This window comes from Scyliorhinus torazame, chromosome 21 (assembly GCF_047496885.1).
Source record: "Scyliorhinus torazame isolate Kashiwa2021f chromosome 21, sScyTor2.1, whole genome shotgun sequence".
Lineage (NCBI taxonomy): Eukaryota > Metazoa > Chordata > Chondrichthyes > Carcharhiniformes > Scyliorhinidae > Scyliorhinus > Scyliorhinus torazame.
Genome location: NC_092727.1, coordinates 134,263,255 through 134,286,388, shown reverse-complemented (window position 1 = coordinate 134,286,388; position 23,134 = coordinate 134,263,255). Strand labels below are relative to the sequence as shown.

The window sequence follows — 23,134 nt, the reverse complement described above, 5'->3', positions numbered from 1 at the left end:
TCTAACCAAGTTAACCAAAACCTTGCCCTTCAAATCTATTAAACCTTCCGCCACAGTAAACAAATGAGGCAAAATACGATTTATTTATTGACTCATCTGAGAGGTGATGTTTGGCAAATAAGCACTTGACCGAGTCACTAAACATAGGCAAATGGTAGACTACCCTTGGGTTTATAATATGTTTTCTAACAAAAGCTTGAACCTTATGATTTGAGACTGACAAACATATCCTGACTTGTTTGCAGCAATGTTCTATTTTTGATTTGAACTGTTTAAAGCACCGTGTTTTGAGTATGAGTGTTTTCGGAATGTGCAAATTAAGTTTGAGTCTGTCACAATGTTCTGTATTAAGATACTGTAGACAACTGCTCAAGCTGCAATACTGTGGTAGCTGGATAGTGTAACTTTGATTTTAGTCAAGCTGAAGGAAGTGGGCAGCGCTCGCGAAACCAGCATTAGTTCTGTGTTTCTAATTGCCCTGACTCACCTCCTTGAACCATTGCAGTCCATGTGTAGGCACATCCATAGTGCTGTTAGTGAGGGAGTTTTAGGACTTTACTGCAGCGACAGTGGAGTCAGGAACTGAGTGCCCCTGGCGGAACCCAAACTTAGCATCAGTGAGCAGGATACTTTGTGTAAGTACTGCTTAAAAGCACTGTCAACACCGTACTTCACTTTGCTGATGATTGAGAGTAAAATGATGGGACAGTAATTGGATGGGATCATTGCAGGTGTGAGGGAGGATCTCAGATCAAAAGAACAATGTGTGAAATCTGTTTGGATGAAGGCAGTGGTGAAGTGGTATTGGCACTAGACTAGTAAACCAGAGACCCAGCGTAATCCCGCCAGTACAGATGGTGAAATTTGAATTCAATAATGAAAATCTGGAATTGAAAGTCTAATGATGACCATGAAACCATTGTCGATTGTCGTAAAAACCCACCTGGTTCACTAATGTCCTTTAGTCCAGAACCATAACAATGTGGGTGACTCTTAACTGCCTCCTCAAGGGCAATTAGGGTTGGGCAATAAATGCTGGCATAGCCTGCGTCGCCCACGTCCCATGAACGACCAAAAGATATAGGAGCAGGGAGTAAGCATTTTGGCCGATCGAGTCTGCTCCACTATTCAGTAAGATCATGGCTGATCTGATCAGATAATCCTCAGTTCACCTTCCACCCTTATCTCCATAAACCTTGATGCCTTTATGGATTATAAATCTATCGATCTAACTCAGCCTTCAACCTACATAATGACCCAGTCTCTACAGCTCTCTGTGGTAAAGAATTCCACAGATTCACTACCCTCTGAGAGAAGAAATTCCTCCCCAGTTCTGTCTTAAATGGGCGACCCCCTCACTCTTTGATTCCGCCCTCTGGTCCTAGACATTCCCACAAGAGGGAATAACCTCTCGGCATCGACCCTGTCAGGCCCCCTGAGAATCTGATGTGTCTCAATAAGGTCACCTCTCATTCTTCTAAACTCCAATGAGTTACAGGCTCAACCCCTCTCATAAGAAAATCCCTCCATACCTAGGATCATCTAATGAACCTTCTCTGGACTGCCTCCAATGCCAGTATATCTTTCCTTAGATAAGGAGACCAAAACTTCACAGTATTCCAGGTATGGGCCAACTGGTATAGCTGAGGAGAAATGTCTTCACCCAGAGAGTAGTGAGCCTGTGGAATTCGTATAGTTAAGTTTGAAAAGTTATATTTATTAAAGTTTCATCTAATAACATTAACAATAATACAAACAATCAGCCAACAATGTCAAAAAGTTACCAACAAACCCTCAATCAGAGACACAAACAAAACAAACACTATAATTAAACCCCCTACCAACTGACAGTGTCTAGGTCCTTTAAAACATAAATAAAAGGTTGCCATCTCAGGTGGACCCCCCCCCCAATGATTGGGGTCACTAATCCTTGGAAAATGCATGTTAACAACCCAATAGTAAAACAAAATTTGGGAGAGCCGAGCCTCCTGCCCGTCTGTCTCTCTGGAGCAGAACGCTAAAAATTCTGGGACTCCTACCTCCTACCCACACAAATGAATGTCAAAATTAATTTGCTAACCTTAAAAAAGGATTGGGGGAAAAAAAAATCTGGATTCATTGAAAGAAAAAGAAAAACAAAGGAAGTGCATTCATTTTAATCATTTGAATCCTTCCTGCCAGGGACGTTATTGACATTATGGCTGATCTCTTCCTGGTCTCAGATCTGCCTGTTCCCCATATCCCTTTAACTGTTTTGTATCAGAAATATATCTATCTCCTTCCTGAAACCATTTAATGACTCCGATTCCACCGCTCTTATGGGGCAGCGAGTTACACAAATTCACCACCCTTTGCAAGAAGTAGTTCCACATCTCAGTTCTATAACCGCCTCTCAACCTACATCTGTGACCTCTAATTAAAGATTGCTTGCTTCACCAATTCCATTTAGTTTTTTTTTGAAAAATATTTTATTCAAGGGATTTTCAGATTATATACAAAACACACAATATAAAAAGCGTTGTACAAGTATTTCTCAACAAGTCCCCTCTATCTTAATCTCTACCTGACCCACTTTGTAATTATACTTTAAAGGATCGATTTTTAAAATGGGGAGAAAAAAAAGTCCCCCTCCCCACCCCTGTCCTGATGTTTACCAATCCTCAAAGAAGAAGATGAATAGCTTCCACCACAAATGGAAACCCTCCTCTGACCCCTCATGGCAAACTTTATCTTTTCCAAATGGAGGAACTCTGCCTTCTCACTCAACCATCCCGCTGCCTTAGGCAGTTTCAAGGCTGGCCAACCAAACAAAATCATCCTCCGGGCTATCGGGGCTAAACGCATTGGCCTCTCTCTTCATCTGCAATCTTGGATCCTCCGAAACTCCAAAACTCCCCGCACGTGGGCTTGGTGCTAGCCTCAGCCCGATAATCTCTGACATTGTCCTCGCAAAGGATCCCCAAAACACCACCAGTTCCGGACAAGACCAAACCATGTGGGTTTGGTGGCGGATATGCAGACAGGAAGTGGAGGTTACACACACTGGCTCCGAGGCAGATGTGTTAGAAAAAGAAGTGGAAAGGTTTTGGGAAGCATTAACTCATCCTGGCCACACTGATCTCCTGGACTCGTTTTGATCGCCACAAGGGCTCAGAGCGAAATTTCCCAGAATCTTTTCCCATATTGACCCTGGGTTTTGAATTCTGGTTTTTCGCCTCTCCCTGGAGATCACATGGTCTGGATCGTTGGTGGAGATTAGTCTGCAGGGAGCAGTTGGAAGGCGGAGCAACAGCACAGAGTATACATTGTAGCTAAGAAGGGGGTGGGGCGTTACAGCGGGACTGTGGCCTGGTTCGCTTGTGGGAGGTCTGCACTAGATTTGAAAGAGAACACTGCAAAACTAATTAATAAATTAATTGACTAAGTAGTGATGGCTGGGCAAGCGATGTGCTGTAGCTGCAGGGTGTGGGAGCTGGGCAGGCGATGTGCTGTAGCTGCAGGGTGTGGGAGCTGGGCAGGCGATTTGCTGTAGTTGCAGGGTGTGGGAGCTGGGCAGGCGATTTGCTGTAGCTGCAGGGTGTGGGAGCTGGGCAGGCGATGTGCTGTAGCTGTAGGGTGTGGGAACTGGGCAGGCGATGTGCTGTAGCTGCAGGGTCTGGGAGCTGGGCAGGCGATTTGCTGTAGCTGCAGGGTGTGGGAGCTGGGCAGGCGATATGCTGTAGCTGCAGGGTGTGGGAGCTGGGCAGGCGATGTGCTGTAGCTGCAGGGTGTGGGAGCTGGGCAGGCGATATGCAGTAGCTGCAGGGTGTGGGAGCTGGGCAAGCGATGTGCTGTAGCTGCAGGGTGTGGGAGCTGGGCAGGCAATGTCCTGTAGCTGCAGGGTGTGGGAGCTGGGCAGGCGATTTGCTGTAGTTGCAGGGTGTGGGAACTGGGCAGGCGATGTGCTGTAGTTGCAGGGTGTGGGAACTGGGCAGGCGATGTGCTGTAGCTGCAGGGTGTGGGAGCTGGGCAGGCGATTTGCTGTAGCTGCAGGGTGTGGGAGCTGGGCAGGCGACATGCTGTAGCTGCAGGGTGTGGGAGCTGGGCAGGCGATATGCTGTAGCTGCAGGGTGTGGGAGCTGGGCCGGCGATGTGCTGTAGTAGCAGGGTGTGGGAGCTGGGCAGGCGATATGCTGTAGCTGCAGGGTGTGGGAGCTGGGCAGGCGATATGCTGTAGCTGCAGAGTGTGGGAGCTGGGCAAGCGATGTGCTGTAGCTGCAGGGTGTGGGAGCTGGGCAGGCAATGTCCTGTAGCTGCAGGGTGTGGGAGCTGGGCAGGCAATGTCCTGTAGCTGCAGGGTGTGGGAGCTGGGCAGGCGATGTTCTGTAGCTGCAGGGTGTGGGAGCTGGGAAGGCGATGTGCTGTAGCTGCAGGGTGTGGGAGCTGGGCAGGCGATGTGCTGTAGCTGCAGGGTGTGGGAGCTGGGCAGGCGATGTGCTGTAGCTGCAGGGTGTGGGAGCTGGGCAGGCGATGTGCTGTAGCTGCAGGGTGTGGGAGCTGGGCAGGCGATTTGCTGTAGCTGCAGGGTGTGGGAACTGGGCAGGTGATGTGCTGTAGCTGAAGGGTGTGGGAACTGGGCAGGTGATGTGCTGTAGCTGCAGGGTGCGGGAGCTGGGCAGGTGATGTGCTGTAGCTGCAGGGTGTGGGAGCTGGGCAGGTGATGTGCTGTAGCTGCAGGGTGTGGGAACTGGGCAGGTGATGTGCTGTAGCTGCAGGGTGTGGGAGCTGTGCAGGCGATGTGCTCTAGCTGCACGATGTGGGAACTGGCAGATCCCATTCGAACTGCAGTGACCACATCTGCAGGGTGTTTGCAGCTCGAGGAATTTGGGCTCAGAGTTGATGAGCTGGAGTCTGGGCGACAGAGACGGCGGTACATCCGGGAGGGGGAGAGTTACTTGGACGCTTTGTTTCAGGAGGCAGCCACACCCCGTAGATTAAGTCCCTCAAATTCGGCCAGTGGTCAGGGACAGCAGGTGACTGTGAGTGAGGCAGATGGAGGGATCCTGAATTCCGGAACGGAGGACCTCGGCTCTTGACCTTGTCCAACATGTAGGAGGTACCTGCTCCCTGTGTGAATGAGGAAAAGGGCGGTAGGGAGGATGAGCGAGCCAACCACCACGTGGTACAGGAGGCCATTCAAGCACGGGGGTGGGGGTGATAGCAAAAAGACAAGTAGTAGTGGTAGGGGATTCTATAATTTGGGGACTGATAGCATCCTTTGTAAGCAGGACCGAGAGTCCCGCATGGTATGTTGCCTGCCCGGTGCCAGGGTGAGGGACATCTCTGACCGGCTGAAAGGATATTGGAGTGGGAGGGGGAAGATCCAGTTGTTGTGGTCCACGTTGGGACAAACAACATCGGCAAGACTTGGAAAGAGGACCTGTTTGGGGAATATCAGGAACTAGGAACTAAATTAAAGAACAGATCCTCAAGGGTTATAATTGCTGGATTACTACCTGTCGCCCCTGAGAATTGGAGTAGGGGTGAGAAAATTAGGGAAGTAAACACGTGGCTAAAGGAGTGTTGCAGGAAAGAGTGGTTCCATTTCCTGGGGCACTGGCATCAGTATTGGGACAGGGGGGATTTGTACCGTTGGGACAGTCTCCACCTGAACCAATCTGGGACCAGTGTTCTAGCGGGAAGAATAAATAGGCTCTTCGCATGGACTTTAAACTAACAAGTGGGGGGGGGAAAAGGAAGGGTATAACTATGGGAAGTACAATGATTAATAGGAACCAAAATACGAGAGGTTAGCACGTGGGGAGGTGGGTTCAACTACAGGGAAAATTATGAAAAAAGATAACGGGTTATTAATGGAGTTGTTAGGATTCAGAAAGAAGGTATAAAAACTATCATAAGGGCACTTTACCTGAATGCTCGTAGCATTCCCACTATCTTGCTCACTGAGAAACCCACCCTTTTGCTAATGAGGACAGCTGTCTCGTTTTCGAGTCCAAGCCCGAGTAGAACACTTGTCCCTTCACCCCTTATCGATTTTTGAGTTTGCATCTGCTGTGAGTTTAAACTGTTTCAGTTTGTATTGTAATGTCTGTCAGCGCGGCCTAACCAGTTTGTATAGTCATGCTATATTTCTTCTGTTTTCGGCTGTAGGGCTTTGTTTTATGTCATTCCATTGCTGGAGGGACAGGTTCTGGACTGGGTTCCTACCTCTTGGAGAAGTTAAATGAGAGGCGAGTGACATACTTAATTGTAGATATGAACCACTAACTGCTGTAAAAAAGTGATTTCCCCCTCTCTCGCTCTCCTCTCTTCCCCCCTCTTGCCCCCTCCTTCTCTCTCCCTCGCCTCTCTCTGCATTCTGATCTGGAAGAAAGATGGGGATGTTTGGAGTTTGTTATGCCTGGTGATGGTGAGATCTGGGCTGTGATCTGAAATGTCTCCAGGATACCTTGTGAGACAGTTTGGTTTGGAAGTAGCCATTTGTCACAGAATCCATGATGACAGCATTGCTCCAACAATCTTATTGGTCTTGCCGATTCCCTGGTGCCCTCTGCACGTTGGCCAAGCTATCTAACCAGTTCTCAGCCTTGGCATTGAAGTCCCCTCGAAGGTACACCTCAGTGCTGCGAATTCTGTTGATGGCAGCATCGTGTTTCAGAATTGACCGGTGAAATCTGAGGTGGAGGACAGTATCCAGGCATAGATGCACATGAAGCTAACTGGGCACCACTGTTGAAAACGGATGGTTAAGGATCATCTTTCAGCCTTCAGAGGGGAATTCAGTCATCACTAGTTGCGTATTTTTATACTCTAAAACCCACGCCCATGTTTACGTGTTGTCTCTTGAGTTTCCTCCTGCTGAAACCACATGTGGTGCCCCTGCTGAAGCATTCGTTTTGAATGAGCCTAGTTTCTTGCAGTGGAACAACAAACACATTGAGCTTTGTAAATCTTTCTGTCACAATCTTTTGTCTTGATTAATAAGGGGATCAGGGGTTATGGGGAGAAGGCAGGAGAATGGGGATGAGAAAATATCAGCCATGATTGAATGGTGGTGCAGACTCCATGGGCCGAGTGGCCTAATTCTGCTCCGATGTCTTATGGTCTTATAAACACGGATGTCTTGCGTGTGTCATGTGCAGAAAGTTGTCAGAAAGGTCAGGGATCATGGTCTTAACATTCCAGCTTACAATACAAAGGACTGGTGTTTTCTCTGTCGACTTTCTCTTGTCTGGTGCATTGATTTGTAACCCACTCGTTGAGAGATGACTTACTCCAAGCACCCATTACGATTGAACGTGAGAAATAGCAGAAGCAATAGACCATTCGGCCCCTGGAGCCTGATCTGCCTTTCAATAAGTTAATAGCTTCATCAATTGCACTTCCCCTTCCTATTTCCAGATCCTTTAATTCCCAGAGTGTCCAAAACTCAATTGATCTCAGTCTTGAAAACACTCAATGTAGACCTCTATAATCCTCTATGTAAAGAACTTGAAATATGTGCATGAGTCTGGGAACGGTGTCCTCACAGACAGCGTCACAGTGAAGCAGTCTGGGGTCGGTGTCCTCAGAGTCAGCGTCACAGTGAAGCAGCCTGGGAACGGTGTCCTCACAGCATCACAATGAAGCAGTCTGGGAACGGTGTCCTCTCAGTCAGCGTCACAGTGAAGCAGCCTGGGAACGGTGTCCTCGCAGTCAGCGTCACAGTGACGCAGTCCGGGAATGGTGTCCTGCAGTCATTGTCACAGTGAAGCAGTCTGGGAACGGTGTCCTCACAGTCAGTGCCACAGTGAAGCAGCCTGGGAACGGTGTCCTCGCAGTCAGCGTCACAGTGACGCAGTCTGGGAATGGTGTCCTGCAGTCATTGTCACAGTGAAGCAGTCTGGGAACGGTGTCCTCGCAGTCAGCGTCACAGTGAAGCAACCTGGGAACGGTGTCCTCGCAGTCAGCGTCACAGTGAAGCAGTCTCGGAATGGTCTCCTCGCAGTCAGCGTCACAGTGAAGCAGTCTGGGAATGGTGTCCTCGCAGTCAGCGTCACAGTGAAGCAGTCTGGGAACGGTGTCCTCACAGTCAGTGTCACAGTGAAGCAGCCTGGGAACGGTGTCCTCGCAGTCAGCGTCACAGTGACGCAGTCTGGGAATGGTGTCCTGCAGTCAGCGTCACAGTGAAGCAGTCTGGGAACAGTGTCCTCACAGTCAATGTCACAGTGAAGCAGTCTGGGAACGGTGTTCTCACAGTCAGCGTTACAGTGAAGCAGTCTGGGAACGGTGTCCTCACTGTCAATGTCACAGTGAAGCAGTCTGGGAACAGTGTCCTCCAGTCAGCGTCACAGTGAAGCAGTCGTTGAACGGTGTCCTCACAGTCAGCAACACAGTGAAGGAGCCAGGGAACAGTGTCCTCACAGTCAGTGTCACAGTGAAGCAGTCTGGGAACAGTGTCCTCGCAGTCAGTGTCACAGTGAAGCAGTCTGGAACGGTGTCCTCACAGTCAGCGTCACAGTGAAGCAGTCTGGGAAAAGTGTCACCGCAGTTATTGTCACAGTGAAGCAGCCTGGGAACGGTGTCCTCGCAGTCAGCGTCACAGTGAAGCAGTCTGGGAAGTGTGTCCTGCAGTCAGCGTCACAGTGAAGCAGTCTGGGAAGTGTGTCCTGCAGTCATTGTCACATTGAAGCAGTCTGGGAACGGTGTCCTGCAGTCATTGTCACAGTGAAGCAGTCTGGGAACGGTGACCTCACAGTCAACGTCACAGTGAAGCAGTCTGGGAACGGTGTCCTCACAGTCAACGTCACAGTGAAGCAGTCTGGGAACGGTGTCCTCAAGGTCAACGTCACAGTGAAGCAGTCTGGGAACAGTGTCCTCGCAGTCAGCGTCACAGTGAAGCAGTCTTTGAACGGTGTCCTCACAGTCAGCATCACAGTGAAGGAGCCAGGGAACAGTGTCCTCACAGTCAGCGTCACAGTGAAGGAGCCAGGGAACAGTGTCCTCACAGTCAGCGTCACAGTGATGCAGTCTGGGAACAGTGTCCTCGCAGTCAGTGTCACAGTGAAGGAGTCTGGAACGGTGTCCTCACAGTCAGCGTCACAGTGAAGCAGTCTGGGAACAGTGTCCTCGCAGTTATTGTCACATTGAAGCAGTCTGGGAACGGTGTCCTCGCAGTCAGCGTCACAGTGAAGCAGTCTGGGAACGGTGTCCTCACAGTCAACGTCACAGTGGAGCAGTCTGGGAACGGTATCAGCGCAGTCAGCGTCACAGTGAAGCAGTCTGGGAACGGTGTCCTCACAGTCAGCGTCACAGTGAAGCAGTCTGGGAACAGTGTCCTCGAAGTCAGCGTCACAGTGAAGCAGTCTGGGAACGGAGTCCTCGCAGTCAGCGACATAGTGAAGCCGTCTGGGAACAGTGTCCTCACAATCAGCGTCACAGTGAAGGAGCCTGGGAACAGTGTCCTGCAGTCAGCGTCACAGTAAAGCAGTCTGGGAACGGTGTCCTCGCAGTCAGCGTCACAGTGAAGCAGCCTGGGAACTGTGTCCTGCAGTCAGCGTCACAGTGAAGCAGTCTGGGAACTGTGTCCTGCAGTCATTGTCACAGTGAAGCAGTCTGGGAGCGGTGTCCTCGCAATCAGCATCACAGTGAAGCAGTCTGGCAACGGTGTCCTCACAGTCAGTGTCACAGTGAAGCAGTCTCGGAACGGTGTCCTCACAGTCATTGTCACAGTGAAGCAGTCTGGGAACGGTGTCCTTTCAGTCATTGCCACAGTGAAGCAGTCTGGGAGTGGTGTCCTCACAGTCAGCATTACAGTGAAGCAGTCTGGGATCAGTGCCCTCGCAGTCAGCGTCACATGAAGCAGTGTGGGAACAGGGTCCTCCCAGTCAGTGTCACAGTGACGCAGTCTGGGAACAGTGTCCTCGCAGTCATTGTCACAGTGAAGCAGTCTGGGAACTGTGTCCTGCAGTCATTGTCACAGTGAAGCAGTCTGGGTACGGTGTCTTCACAGTCAGCGTCACACTGAAGCAGTCTGGGAACGGTGTCCTCTCAGTCAGTATTACAGTCAAGCAGTCTGGGAGTGGTGTCCTCACAGTCCGTATTACAGTGAAGCAGTCTGGGAACAGTGCCCTCGCAGTCAGCGTCACAGTGAAGCAGTCTGGAAACGGTGCCCTTGCAGTCAGCGTCACAGTGAAGCAGTCTGGGACCGGTGTCCTCACAGTCAGCATCACAGTGACGCAGTCTGGGAACAGTGTCCTTGCAGTCATTGTCATAGTGAAGCAGTCTGGGAAGTGTGTCCTGCAGTCATTGTCACAGTGAAACAGTCTAGGAACGGTGTCCTCACGGTCAGTGTTACAGTGAAGCAGTCTGGGATTGGTGCCCTCACAGTCGGTGTTACAGTGAAGCAGTCTGGGAACCGTGTCCTTACAGTCAGTGTTACAGTGAAGCAGTCTGGGAACAGTGTCCTCACAGTCAGCGTTACAGTGAAGCAGTCTCGGAACGGTGTCCTCGCAGTCAGCGTCACAGTGAAGCAGTCTGGGAACGGTGTCCTCGCAGTCAGTGTCACAGTGAAGCAGTCTGGGAACGGTGTCCTCACAGTCAGCGTCACAGTGAAGCAGTCTGGGAATGGTGTCCTCGCAGTCATTGTCACAGTGAAGCAGTCTGGGAACGGTGTCCTCTCAGTCAGCATCACAGTGAAGGAGCCATGGAACAGTGTCCTCACAGTCAGCGTCACAGTGAAGCAGTCTGGGAACGGTGTCCTCACAGTCAGCGTCACAGTGAAGCAGTCTGGGAACGGTGTCCTCGCAGTCAGCATCACAGTGAAGCAGTCTGGGAACGGTGTCCTCGCAGTCAGCGTCATAGTGAAGCCGTCTGGGAACAATGTCCTCCCAGTCAGCGTCACAGTGAAGCAGTCTGGGAACGGTGTCCTCGCAGTCAGCGTCACAGTGAAGCAGTCTGGGAACGGTGTCCTCACAGTCAGAGTCACAGTGAAGCAGTCTGGGAACAGTGTCCTTGCAGTCATTGTCACAGTGAAGCAGTCTGGGAAGTGTGTCCTGCAGTCATTGTCACAGTGAAGCAGTCTGGGAAGTGTGTCCTGCAGTCATTGTCACAGTGAAACAGTCTGGGAACGGTGTCCTCACGGTCAGTGTTACAGTGAAGCAGTCTGGGATTGGTGTCCTCACAGTCAGTGTTACAGTGAAGCAGTCTGGGAACGGTGTCCTTACAGTCAGCGTTACAGTGAAGCAGTCTGGGAACGGTGTCCTCGCAGTCAACGTCACAGTGAAGCAGTCTGGGAACGGTGTCCTCACAGTCAGCGTCACAGTGAAGGAGCCAGGGAACAGTGTCCTCACAGTCAGCGTCACAGTGCAGTAGTCTGGGAACGGTGTCGTCACAGTGAAGCAGTCTGGGAACGGTGTCCCCACAGTCAGTCTCACAGTGAAGCAGTCTGGGAACAGTGTCCTCACAGTCAGCGTCACAATGAAGCAGTCTGGGAACAGTGTCCTCGCAGTCAGCGTCACAGTGAAGCAGTCTGGGAACGGTGTCCTCACAGTCAGAGTCACAGTGAAGCAGTCTGGGAACAGTGTCCTTGCAGTCATTGTCACAGTGAAGCAGTCTGGGAAGTGTGTCCTGCAGTCATTGTCACAGTGAAACAGTCTGGGAATGGTGTCCTCACAGTCGGTGTTACAGTGAAGCAGTCTCGGAACGGTGTCCTCACAGTCAACGTCACAGTGAAGCAGTCTGGGAACAGTGTCCTCGCAGTCAGCGTCACAGTGAAGCAGTCTGGGAACGGTGTCCTCACAGTCAGCTTCACAATGAAGCAGTCTGGGAATGGTGTCCTCGCAGTCATTGTCACAGTGAAGCAGTCTGAGAACGGTGTCGTCACACTCATGGTCACAGTGAAGCAGTCTGGGAACAGTATCCTCGCAGTCAGCGTCACAGTGAAGCAGTCTGGGAACGGTGTCCTCGCAGTCAGTGTCACAGTGAAGCAGTCTGGGAACGGTGTCCTCACAGTCAGCGTCACAGTGAAGCAGTCTGGGAATGGTGTCCTCGCAGTCATTGTCACAGTGAAGCAGTCTGGGAACGGTGTCCTCTCAGTCAGCATCACAGTGAAGGAGCCATGGAACAGTGTCCTCACAGTCAGCGTCACAGTGAAGCAGTCTGGGAACGGTGTCCTCACAGTCAGCGTCACAGTGAAGCAGTCTGGGAACGGTGTCCTCACAGTCAACATCACAGTGAAGCAGTCTGGGAACGGTGTCCTCGCAGTCAGCGTCATAGTGAAGCCGTCTGGGAACAATGTCCTCCCAGTCAGCGTCACAGTGAAGCAGTCTGGGAACGGTGTCCTCACAGTCAGCGTCACAGTGAAGCAGTCTGGGAACGGTGTCCTGCAGTCATTGTCACAGTGAAACAGTCTGGGAACGGTGTCCTCACGGTCAGTGTTACAGTGAAGCAGTCTGGGATTGGTGTCCTCACAGTCAGTGTTACAGTGAAGCAGTCTGGGAACGGTGTCCTTACAGTCAGCGTTACAGTGAAGCAGCCTGGGAACGGTGTCCTCACAGTCAACGTCACAGTGAAGCAGTCTGGGAACGGTGTCCTCACAGTCAACGTCACTGTGAAGCAGTCTGGGAACAGTGTCCTCGCAGTCAGCGTCACAGTGAAGGAGCCAGGGAACAGTGTCCTCACAGTCAGCGTCACAGTGAAGCAGTCTGGGAACAGTGTCCTCGCAGTCAGTGTCACAGTGAAGCAGTCTGGGAACGGTGTCCTCACAGTCAGCGTTACAGTGAAGCAGCCTGGGAACGGTGTCCTCACAGTCAACGTCACAGTGAAGCAGTCTGGGAACGGTGTCCTCACAGTCAACGTCACTGTGAAGCAGTCTGGGAACAGTGTCCTCGCAGTCAGCGTCACAGTGAAGGAGCCAGGGAACAGTGTCCTCACAGTCAGCGTCACAGTGAAGCAGTCTGGGAACAGTGTCCTCGCAGTCAGTGTCACAGTGAAGCAGTCTGGGAACGGTGTCCTCACAGTCAGCGTCACAATGAAGCAGTCTGGGAACAGTGTCCTCGCAGTCAGCGTCACAGTGAAGCAGTCTGGGAACGGTGTCCTCACAGTCAACGTCACAGTGAAGCAGTCTGGGAACGGTGTCCTCGCAGTCAGCGTCATAGTGAAGCCGTCTGGGAACAATGTCCTCCCAGTCAGCGTCACAGTGACGCAGTCTGGGAACAGTGTCCTCACAATCAGCGCCACAGTGAAGGAGCCTGGGAACAGTGTCCTGCAGTCAGCGTCACAGTAAAGCCGTCTGGGAACGGTGTCCTCGCAGTCATTGTCGCAGTGAAGCAGTCTGGGAACGGTGTCCTAGCAGTCAGCGTCACAGTGAAGCAGTAATAATTTTCAAAAGGTTTTTTTGGGGGGGGGGGGGGAAATGGGATTCATTGAGAAACCGCTCAAAGAAATGAAAGTCAGGATTGTTTTAATAAAGTAATATCGATAAAGAATGTAGAGTAAGGGAAGTAAAGTTGGTGTGAGGGAGCTGTGTTAATAGTGTTCTTGTATGAGGAGCACTGCTGCCTCATGGTGCTGAGTATCCGGGTTCGATACCGGCCCCGGGTCGCTGTCCATGTGGTGTTTGCACATTCTCCCCGTGTCTGCATGGGTCTCACTCCCACAACCCGAAGATGTACGAGGTTGGTAGATTCGTCATACTAAATTGCCCCTTAATTGGAAAAATAATTTAAAAATTGTATTCTTCTATAAGCATAATTTTTGGTTTAACAAGGGAGTAAATACAGGGCTTAAGGGTAGTTAAGGAGAGCTCATACCTGTAACAAGGGGAGATTGGCAAGATTGGACGGTATTTATTTTATTGCAAGAGGGCTGACGAACCAGGCAGATGAGTTGAGGGCATAAATTAAAACATGATGTAATTGCTGTCATTGAGACATAGCTGAGAGAGGGGCAGGATTGGCAGCTCCATATTCCAGAATATAGAATCTTCAGACGAGATAGGAAAGGAGGCAAAAGAGGAGGAGGCATTGCAATTTTGATCAGGGAATCACTTACAGCAGTAAGGAGGGGAGACATCTTGGAAATCTCTTCTAATGAAGCCTAATGAGTAGAACTTAAAAACCAAAAGGGAGCAATCACATTGCTGGGAGCGTTCTATAGACCCCCAAACAGCCCGAGAGAAACGGAAGAGCAGATATGTAGGCAAATTTCAGAGCAGTATGAAAGTAGTAGAGTAGTGATAGTGGGGATTTCAACTTCGCCAAAATTAACTAGGATAGTCGTACTGTGAAAGGTTTAGAAGGAGCGGAGTTCTTAAAAGGTGTCCAGAAGAGCTTTATAAGCCAGTATGTAGAAGGTCCTACAAGTAAGGGGGAGATCCTGGACTTTAGGTAATGAAGACGGACAAGCAGTTGATGTATCTGTTGGGGAGCGTTTTGCAGACTTTGATCATAACTCCATTAAATTCAAGATTGTTATGGAAAAGAGACCAAAGTTCTAATCTGAGGGAAGGCTGATTTTAATGAGATCAGATATGATTTGGCCGGAGTGGGTTGGGAGCAGGCAGTGAAAGTAAATCTGTGACAGAACAGTGGGATGCATTCAGGAAGGAAATAAGGAGAGTCCAGGGCCAACATGTTCCAATCGGGAAAAACGGTGGGGCCAACAAATCCAGTGAACCCTGGACATTGATGGATATACAATATTGGATAAGAAGAAAGAGGAAGGCTTATGGCGGGCTCAAAACAGCCGAAATCCTGGAGGCGTATAGAATGTGCATGAGGGAACTTAAAGGAAATTAGGAGAGCAAAAAGTGGCATTAAAGGATACCAGCAGGTAAAATAAAGGAAAATTCTAAGTTGTTTTACAAGTCCATTCAGGGTAAAAGGATAACGAGGGAAAGAGTAGGGCCCATTAAGGACCACAATGATCATTTACGTGTGTAACTGGGGTGTGTAGGTAGGGTTCTAAATTAATACTTTGTGTTGGTGTTCACTGGTGAGAGAGATTATGTGGACACAGAAATCAGGGCAAAGGACTGTGATAAATTAAACAGAGACAGGAAAGAGGTTCTGATTGGATTTGATTTATTATTATCACATGTATTAGTATACAGTGTAAAGTATTGTTTCATGCATGCTATACAGACAACGCATACCGTACATAGGGAAGGAAAGGGACTAAAGAATGTAATGTTACAGTCATAGCTAGGGTGTAAAGAAAAGTTCACTTAATACGAGGTAGGTCCATTCAAAAGTCTAATGGCAGCAGGGAAGAAGCTGTTCTTGAGTCGATTGGTATGTGACCTCACTATCTTTTTCCTGATGGAAGAAGGTGGAAGAGAGTATATTCAGGGTGCGTGGGGTCCTTAATTATGCTGGTTGCTTTCCGAGGCAGAGGGGAGGCTGGTTTGCATGATGGACTGGGCTACATTCATGTTCCTGCGGTCTTAGGCAGAGCAAGATCCACACCAAGCTGTGATACAACCAGAAAGAACGCTTTCTATGTGGTCTGGTTTCTGAGTGGTCTGGCAGGCTTGAAAGTAGACAAATTATCCAGGGCCAGATGAAATGTATCCCAGGCTGTTGAGTGAGGCAAGGGAGGAAATAGAGGCGCTGGCAATAATTTTCAATTCCTCTCTGATCACTGGAGAGGTGCAGAAGGACTGGAGGATAGCCAATATGGTACAATTATTCAAGGAGAGGAAAGGATAAATCCCGAAACTACAAGCCTCAGCAATTCTGAGATGCCGAATTAATCTGCATTTGGAGAGGCAGGGCTTAATCTAGAACAGTCAGCATGGTTTTGTTAAGGGGAGGTTAAGTTGAACCAATTTGATTGAATTTTTCGAAGAGGTGACAGGTGTGTAGATGAGGGAAATGCATTTGACGTAGTCGACTTGGACTTCAGTAAAGCTTTTGATAAGGTCCCACTTGGGAGACTGATAGTGAAGGTATGAGGACCTTGGTGTGCAGGTACACTGGTCCTTTAAGGTAGCAGAGCAGAGGATACAGTGGTTATGAAGGCTTATGGTGTACTTGCCTTTATTAGACGAGGAATAGAGTTTAAGAGCAGAGAGGTTATGCTGGAATTGTATAAAACGTTTATTAGGCCACAGCTAGAGTATTGTGTGCAATTCTGGAATCCACATTATAGGAGGGATGTGATCGCACTGGAAAGGGGGCAGAGCAGATTCACCAGGATGTTGCCTGGGCTGGAGAGTTTTAGTTATGAAGAGAGATTGGATAGACTCGGGTTGTTTTCCTTGGAGCAGAGGAGATTGAGGGGGGACATGATTGAGATGTATAAAATTATGAGGGGCATAGATAGAGTAGACAGGAAGCAACCTTTCCCCTTGGTGGAGGGATCAAGGACCAGGGGGCAGAGATTTAAGGTAAGGAGCAAGAGGTTTAGAGGGGATGTGAGAAAAAACCTTTTCACCCAGAATGGGGTGAGAGTCTGGAACTTTACCTGAAAGGGTAGTGGAGGCAGAGACCCTTAAAACCTTTAAGAGGTATTTACATGTGCACTTGCGATTCCAAGGCATAAAAGGCTGGGGCAAGTGCTGTAAAATGGGATTATGATAATTCGATGTTTTTTGACCAGTGTAGACGCGATGGGCCGAAAGGCCTTTTCATTGCTGTAGACCTCTGCTCTATAAAGAAACTTCTCGCCTCCAGTGTGATGAATGTAGGAATTTCAGTTATACACATTGTATTCCATGTATTGTATATATTTGGTACATTAAGGGTTGAAAGCCTAGGTTATTGTGTGTATGACTGCTGTAATTATATTTATTTTAAAATCCTGGTTTACAAGAGCAGCGATCACATTGGTTACAGAGGTACAATTAAAGCATCGTAAAAATGAAATCATCTTTCATTCCAACCCTGTATATTGTTCACCTGAAGTAGGGCGAATGGAATTTTGTTTATATGAAGAAGGTTCCTTGGGGAATAGAGTATTAGAGACCTTGGGCGGAATTCTCCGTTTTGCCGGCTCCCAGAGTTTCCCGATGGCGGAGGGCTGCACGACATTGGGAAACCCCATTGACCGGCGGGCATAACGGAGAATCCCGCCAGTGGGTCGGGGAAGATATGTGGCGTGTCGGGGCAGAGAATCCAGCCCCTTGTGTCTTGCTTTAGTAAGGTGATGTAATTAATGGGAGGAGCCAGAGGCTGAAGCAGCACGGTAGCACGGTGGTTAGCACAATTGCTTCACAGCTCCAGGGTCCCAGGTTCGATTCCCCGCTGGGTCACTGTCTGTGCGGAGTTTGCACGTCCTCCCCGTGTGTGCGTGGGTTTCCTCCGGGTGCTCCGGTTTCCTCCCACAGTCCAAAGATGTGCAGGTTAGGTGGATTGGCTGTGATAAATTGCCCTTAGAGTCCAAAATTGCCCTTAGTGTTGGGTGAGGTTACTGGGTTATGGGGATAGGGTGGAGGCGTTGACCTTGGGTAGGGTGCTCTTTCCAAGAGCCAGTGCAGACTCGATGGGCTGAATGGCCTCCTTCTGCACTGTAAATTCTATGTATTCTATGAAGCAGTCGGATGTTGGGTTTTGGAGTTCAGTTTTGATCTGTCTGAACAAACTAGCAGTTTCAATCAAAGCCGTCTCATGAACAGAGCAGCAGTTTCTGAAAAGGCTGGCAGGTTAAACAGCAGTTTGACACGGGTAAGAATCTGCAAATGGTTTCCTGAAGCATCTCTCTCAAAGTGGTTCATCCAGGACTTCTCTTCGCAGCAAATATTCTTGAGTTGGCTCCTTGTATTTAAACGTGGATTTTGACCTGAGATGGGTTTTGCTTGAGTGGAGATAAAAGGTAGCAGTTCGGATCTAGTGTTTCATTGTCATTGTTAAGCATTGTTTAACGGTAAATGAAAGCTATTTTCTTTATGATTTATAAGTTAGTAATACTTTGTTAGAAATAAAATTTCTTTTAATATGCCATATCCCTATTTGTGCATGAAATCACTCCTGGAGCAAATTATCCTTTCCTCACAGTCGTACAAATTAAGTAAAATATTGGTGTTTCTGTCCGGTATCCGAGCAACTGTTTTGGTCTGGTCCATGATTTTAATATCAGTAGTAAATGGCCAATCCCTCATACACGAGGACCACTTGATGACCACTTATACCACTGTGAACCACATTCTCAGCTTTCCAGCCAGAGGAAACCGCCTGGACGTGTCAAACCTTCTCCAAATTTTATGTTTCAATGAGATTGCCTCAAGAGAGAGAATATAGGCCCATTCTGTTTGAACTCTCCTTTCATCCAGAAATCAAATCTGGAGAACTTTCATTGCACTCCCTCGAAGGCAAGAATATCCTTCCTTAGAAGTGGAGACCAAAACAGGGCTTGGAACGTGGTCTTAAAAATGCCTTATGATATCAGCGGCAGAACATCCTGATTGTCCAACACCCTTGCAACAAGGGCTAACATACCATTTGCCTTCCTAAGTGCTTCCGCTACTTCCAAGTGTTTTGTGGACAAGGACACTCAAATCTCTGAATGCCAGTTCTCACTAATCTCTTACCTGTTTAAAAAACCCTGGTTTTCCCTTCTTCCTACCAGAGTAGATCATTTTACATTTCTCAATGTTATACACCATGTGCCAACTTGCTCATTCACTCAATGGATGTAGATCCCTTTGGTGGGCAGGTGGTGGCATAGTGGTATTGTCGCTGGACTAATAATCCAGAGACTCAGAGTAATGCTCTGGGGACCCGGGTTCAAATCCCGTCATGGCAGATGGTGAAATATGAATTTTTAAAAATCTGAATTCAAAGTGTAATGATGACCATGAAACCATTGTCGATTATCGTTAAAACCCATCTGGTCCACTAATGTCCTTTAGGGAAGGAAATCTGCCGTCCTTACCTGGTCCGGCTTACACGTGACTCCAGATCCGTAGCAATGTGCTTGACTCTTAACTGCCCTGTGAAATTCCCTAACAAAGCACTCAATTCAAGGGATGGCCAATAAATGCTGGCCCAGCCAGCGATGCCTACATTCCCTGAATGATTTTTTAAAAAAGCTTCTTTGTGTTTTCACTATTTACTTTCCTATCTAGCTTTGTATTATCAACGAACATGGGTATATGGTTGTTCCCTTTGTCTAATCATTGTCTTGGTGATTAGGCCACGTGGTGTTTCTTTTGATAGACTGACTATAAGAGTCTAATTATTCTAAAATTTTAGAAAACTGTTCAGAATGCTCTAATGTGCTCTAACGTATTTGTGTTAAATTCCTACAGGTACCCAAAGAAACTGGTGCAGACCTACTCTGTTTTCCCTAATCAGGATGAGATGAGTGATGTCGTGGTGCAACCTTACAACTCACTCCTGACACTGAAGAGACTGACTCAGAATGCAGACTGTGTGGTAAATAACTGCGGGTGGAATGGTTGAAGTTGGCGCAGTAGAGTGTTCGGAGGGGTTGATGTCATGAACAAAAGTCTAGGGGGTGGGCTAGTAGAATGGTATATTGAAATGTGCAGGCCATTAAAGTACTGCTATTTTGGTCTTTAAGGTTGTTCTTGATAACACGGCATTGAATCGGATTGCAACAGACAGACTGCATATTCAGAACCCCTCGTTCTCTCAGATCAACCAGCTGGTAAGGAAAGGCGAATGATCATTATTCTGGATGGGGTGCATTGTTGTTGAGCATTAATAAAATATTCCTTGGGCAGCACGGTGGTGCAGTTGTTAGCACTGCTGCCTCACGGCGCCAAGGTCCCAGCTTCGATCCCAGCTCTGGGTCACTGTCCGTGTGGAGTTTGCACATTCTCCCTGTGTTTGCGTGGGTTTCGCCCCCACAACCCAAAGATGTGCAGGGTAGGTGGATTGAACACACTAAATTGCCCCTTAATTGGAAAAAAATGAATTGGGTACTCTTATAAAAAAAATTTAAAAAAATTTTTTCAATATTCCTTGATGCTTTGTCGCCCTACAGTTTAAGGCCAGGAAGCGAAGAAATGGAACATAAACACATCCCAACTGAAGCAGGCTATGAACAATCATATTAAAAAGGTTGTCCTGTCCTGTGTTGGAATTTTGTTTTGGATGGATTCCAATTTGAATCAACCCAATTTACCAATAATTCATTCAACTCTGGTTTCAAACAAAACTTTAAACCCACAGGTAAGGCAGAACACTTCAGATAACTCTTCAGGGGCTGGTTTAGCACACTGGGCTAAACAGTTGGCTTGTAATGCAGAACAATGCCAGCAGCGCGGGTTCAATTCCCGTAACAGCCTCCCCAAACAGGCGCCGGAATGTGGCGACTAGGGGCTTTTCACAGTAACTTCATTGGAGCCTACTTGTGACCATAAGCGATTATTATTTATTTTTATTATAATGAATTCAAAGAAATTGTATTTAAAGAAAAATATAAATCAGCACAGAATTGTAATATAGAATTGGTTAAATCAAAATATAGACTAATCATACCTCCCACTTGCCTCCCACTGATAAACCAACTGTAGTGGTTGTTGATTTCTCCTTTGAATCCTCCATACAATTAAAATTTATCACATGCCATCATTCTGTCTAATTTTCATATTCTCCGAGTCTGCGTGGGTCTCACCCCCACACCCCAAAGATAGGCAAGGTAGGTAGGTGAATTGGCCTTGCTAAATTACCTCTTAATTGGAAAAATTACAAACAAAAATGAACTTCATCTGTCACCTATCTGCTCACTCAACAACCTTTCTCTAAGTTCTACACTGTCCACTTCACTTCTAAGTTTTGCGTCATCCGCATATTTTGAAACTGCCCCTGCACAACAGGATCCAAATTGTTAATATATATCAGGAAAAGCAAAGGTTCCAATACTTTTTTTTTCCAATTAAGGGGCAATTTAGCCTAGCCTGCACATCTTTGGGTTGTGGGGTGAAACCCACGCAGACACGGGGAAATGTACAAACTCCACTCAGTCAGTGACCCAGGGCAGGGATCGAAACTGGGTCCTCGGTACTGTAGGCAGCAGTGCTAACCACTGTGCCGCCCCAAAGGGTCCCAATGTTGACTCTTAAGGAACACCACTACAAACCGTCCTCCAGCCCCAAAAATATTCATTGACCAATACTCTACTGAATCGAATTCAGCCAGTTTTGTGTCCACGTTGCTCTTGCCCCTTATATTCCATGTGCCTTCACTGTTTTCCAGTCTGTAGTGTGGCACTGTATTGATTTCCTTCTGAAAGTCCGAGTGCACCTCTTCAAAAAAATCCAAGTTAGTTAAACTTGATTTTCCCTTTAGAAATCCATGCTGGCACATCCTAATTATCCCATATTTTTCCGTGTGACTAATTCTGTCCAGAGTAATTGTTTCTAGAAGCTTACCTCCCACTGATAAACCAACTGTAGTGGTTGTTGATTTCTCCTTTGAATCCTCCTAGATGATGATCTCTTGAGAGTTTACACCTCCGCTCCCAAAACACTTTAAAATCCTCTCATAATTATGCTTTCCCTTAGTGCTTTGCATTCTGAAATCCAGTTCATGTTTTCCAAATAGCATTTTTAAACAAAGCTTCCGCTCCACTTTTAGAAGTGAATCCACTCCAGAATTTGGACCACCCCCTTTTAGGTGGCCTTTGTCTTAATTGCTTTTACACAAACTGCAATCGAGCCATCAATTTCCATAGTTATTTCAACCCCCATTCCACAGGCTGTAGTAAAATCACCCAAACCTGAAAATCACTTCAGGTATCTTTCTGGTGTCTCATGATCAAATGCCTTTTCAACTGTGTGACTTTACTGAACAGGTCTATGTTCTAGTACCTTTAATCTCCGACTTCTTGGAAACATCTCTTAATTTTCTCGAGTTTCCTTAACTAGCTACTCTCCAGGTCTCTGCACTTGTTAATCATTACTCCATGGTATGGCTTTGTTTTTAGCAAAGCTGAGAGCGGCATAGTGGCACTGTGGTTAGCGCTGTTGCCTCACAGCACGAGGGACTCTGGTTTGATTCCGACCTTGGATGATTGCCTGTGCGGAGTCTGCATGTTCGTCCTGTGTCTGTGTGGGTTTCCTCCGGGTGCTCCGGTTTCCTCCCACAGTCCAAAGATGTGCAGGTTAGGTGGATTGGCCATGCTGAATATCCCCATAGTGTGCACAAGGTTAGGTGGGGCTACAAGGATAGGGCAGGGGCCTCGGTCTGGTGCTCTTTCAGGGGGTGGTGCAGACTCGGTGGGTGAATGGCTTCCTTCTGCACTGTAGGGATAAACCAACTTCTCACAGCGGTGAGAGCTGCCTTCTCTCCCACTACCTATCTCCAACTGCCTGCAAAGTAGCTGAACTGAAACTTCAAAGCTCCTCTACCTTAGAAGGCCCCAGTTGCTAAGCAACATCCACATACTTATGCCCTTTATTTATTCTGCACACCTTAGTCCTCTCTAAGCACAATAGAAACACAGTTGGAACTTAACCAACCCTCACACATACAAACGCCCTTGCCCAGCATGAATCCAACTATAGATTTTTCCCTACCAGACACAACAACATTAAATTAAACACACTTAAAGCTATACCTTATTTCTAATGTTTCCCCAAACAAATCTAATTCCCTTAAAACTACCTATGATTACGGGCAGCACGGTGGCGCAGTGGGTTAGCCCTGCTGCCTCATGGCGCCGAGGTCCCAGTTTCGATCCCGGCTCTGGGTCACTGTCCGTGTGGAGTTTGCACATTCTCCCCGTGTCTGCGTGGGTTTCGCCCCCACATCCCAAAGATGTGCAGGGTAGGTGGATTGGCCACACTAAATTGCCCCTTAATTGGAAAAATGAATTGGGTACTCTAAATTTTTTTTTTTTTTAATGTTTTAAAACACCTATGTTTTCCTAACATATCCCAATTGGTATTTAGGTCAAGCCCCCATAGTTCTTGCTGGTGCGATTTCCCAGCAGATTTGTTTCTCTATCTCTCACTATTTGGAGGCCCATAGAATAGCTGCCAGGAATGCGATCATACTCTTTTTATTTTTCAACTCTAACCAAATGGATGCTGTTCTTGGCCCCTTAAAGGCCAATAGGAGCGGAAGTACACCATCCAGCCCTTCCAGTCAGCTCTGTCATTCAATCACTGATCCATTTATGTTTCAAATTCCACATTCCCATTCACCCCCCACCTCAATAACATTCAGTGATCCCACCTCCACTG

The 23,134-nt window shown here is 47.9% G+C and overlaps 1 protein-coding gene across 4 annotated transcripts in view; it reads left to right on the top strand.

Moving 5' to 3' along the window:
- tubg1 (tubulin, gamma 1) overlaps nt 1–23,134 on the top strand; it is a 72,506-nt gene that overhangs the window by 30,106 nt on the left and 19,266 nt on the right. For all 4 annotated transcript variants that reach the window (XM_072487712.1, XM_072487713.1, XM_072487714.1 and 1 more), the window contains 3 exons: nt 6,151–6,230; nt 19,229–19,355; nt 19,504–19,590. In XM_072487712.1, coding sequence (XP_072343813.1) covers nt 6,151–6,230; nt 19,229–19,355; nt 19,504–19,590 — 294 coding nt within the window. The remainder of the gene's footprint in view (nt 1–6,150; nt 6,231–19,228; nt 19,356–19,503; nt 19,591–23,134) is intronic.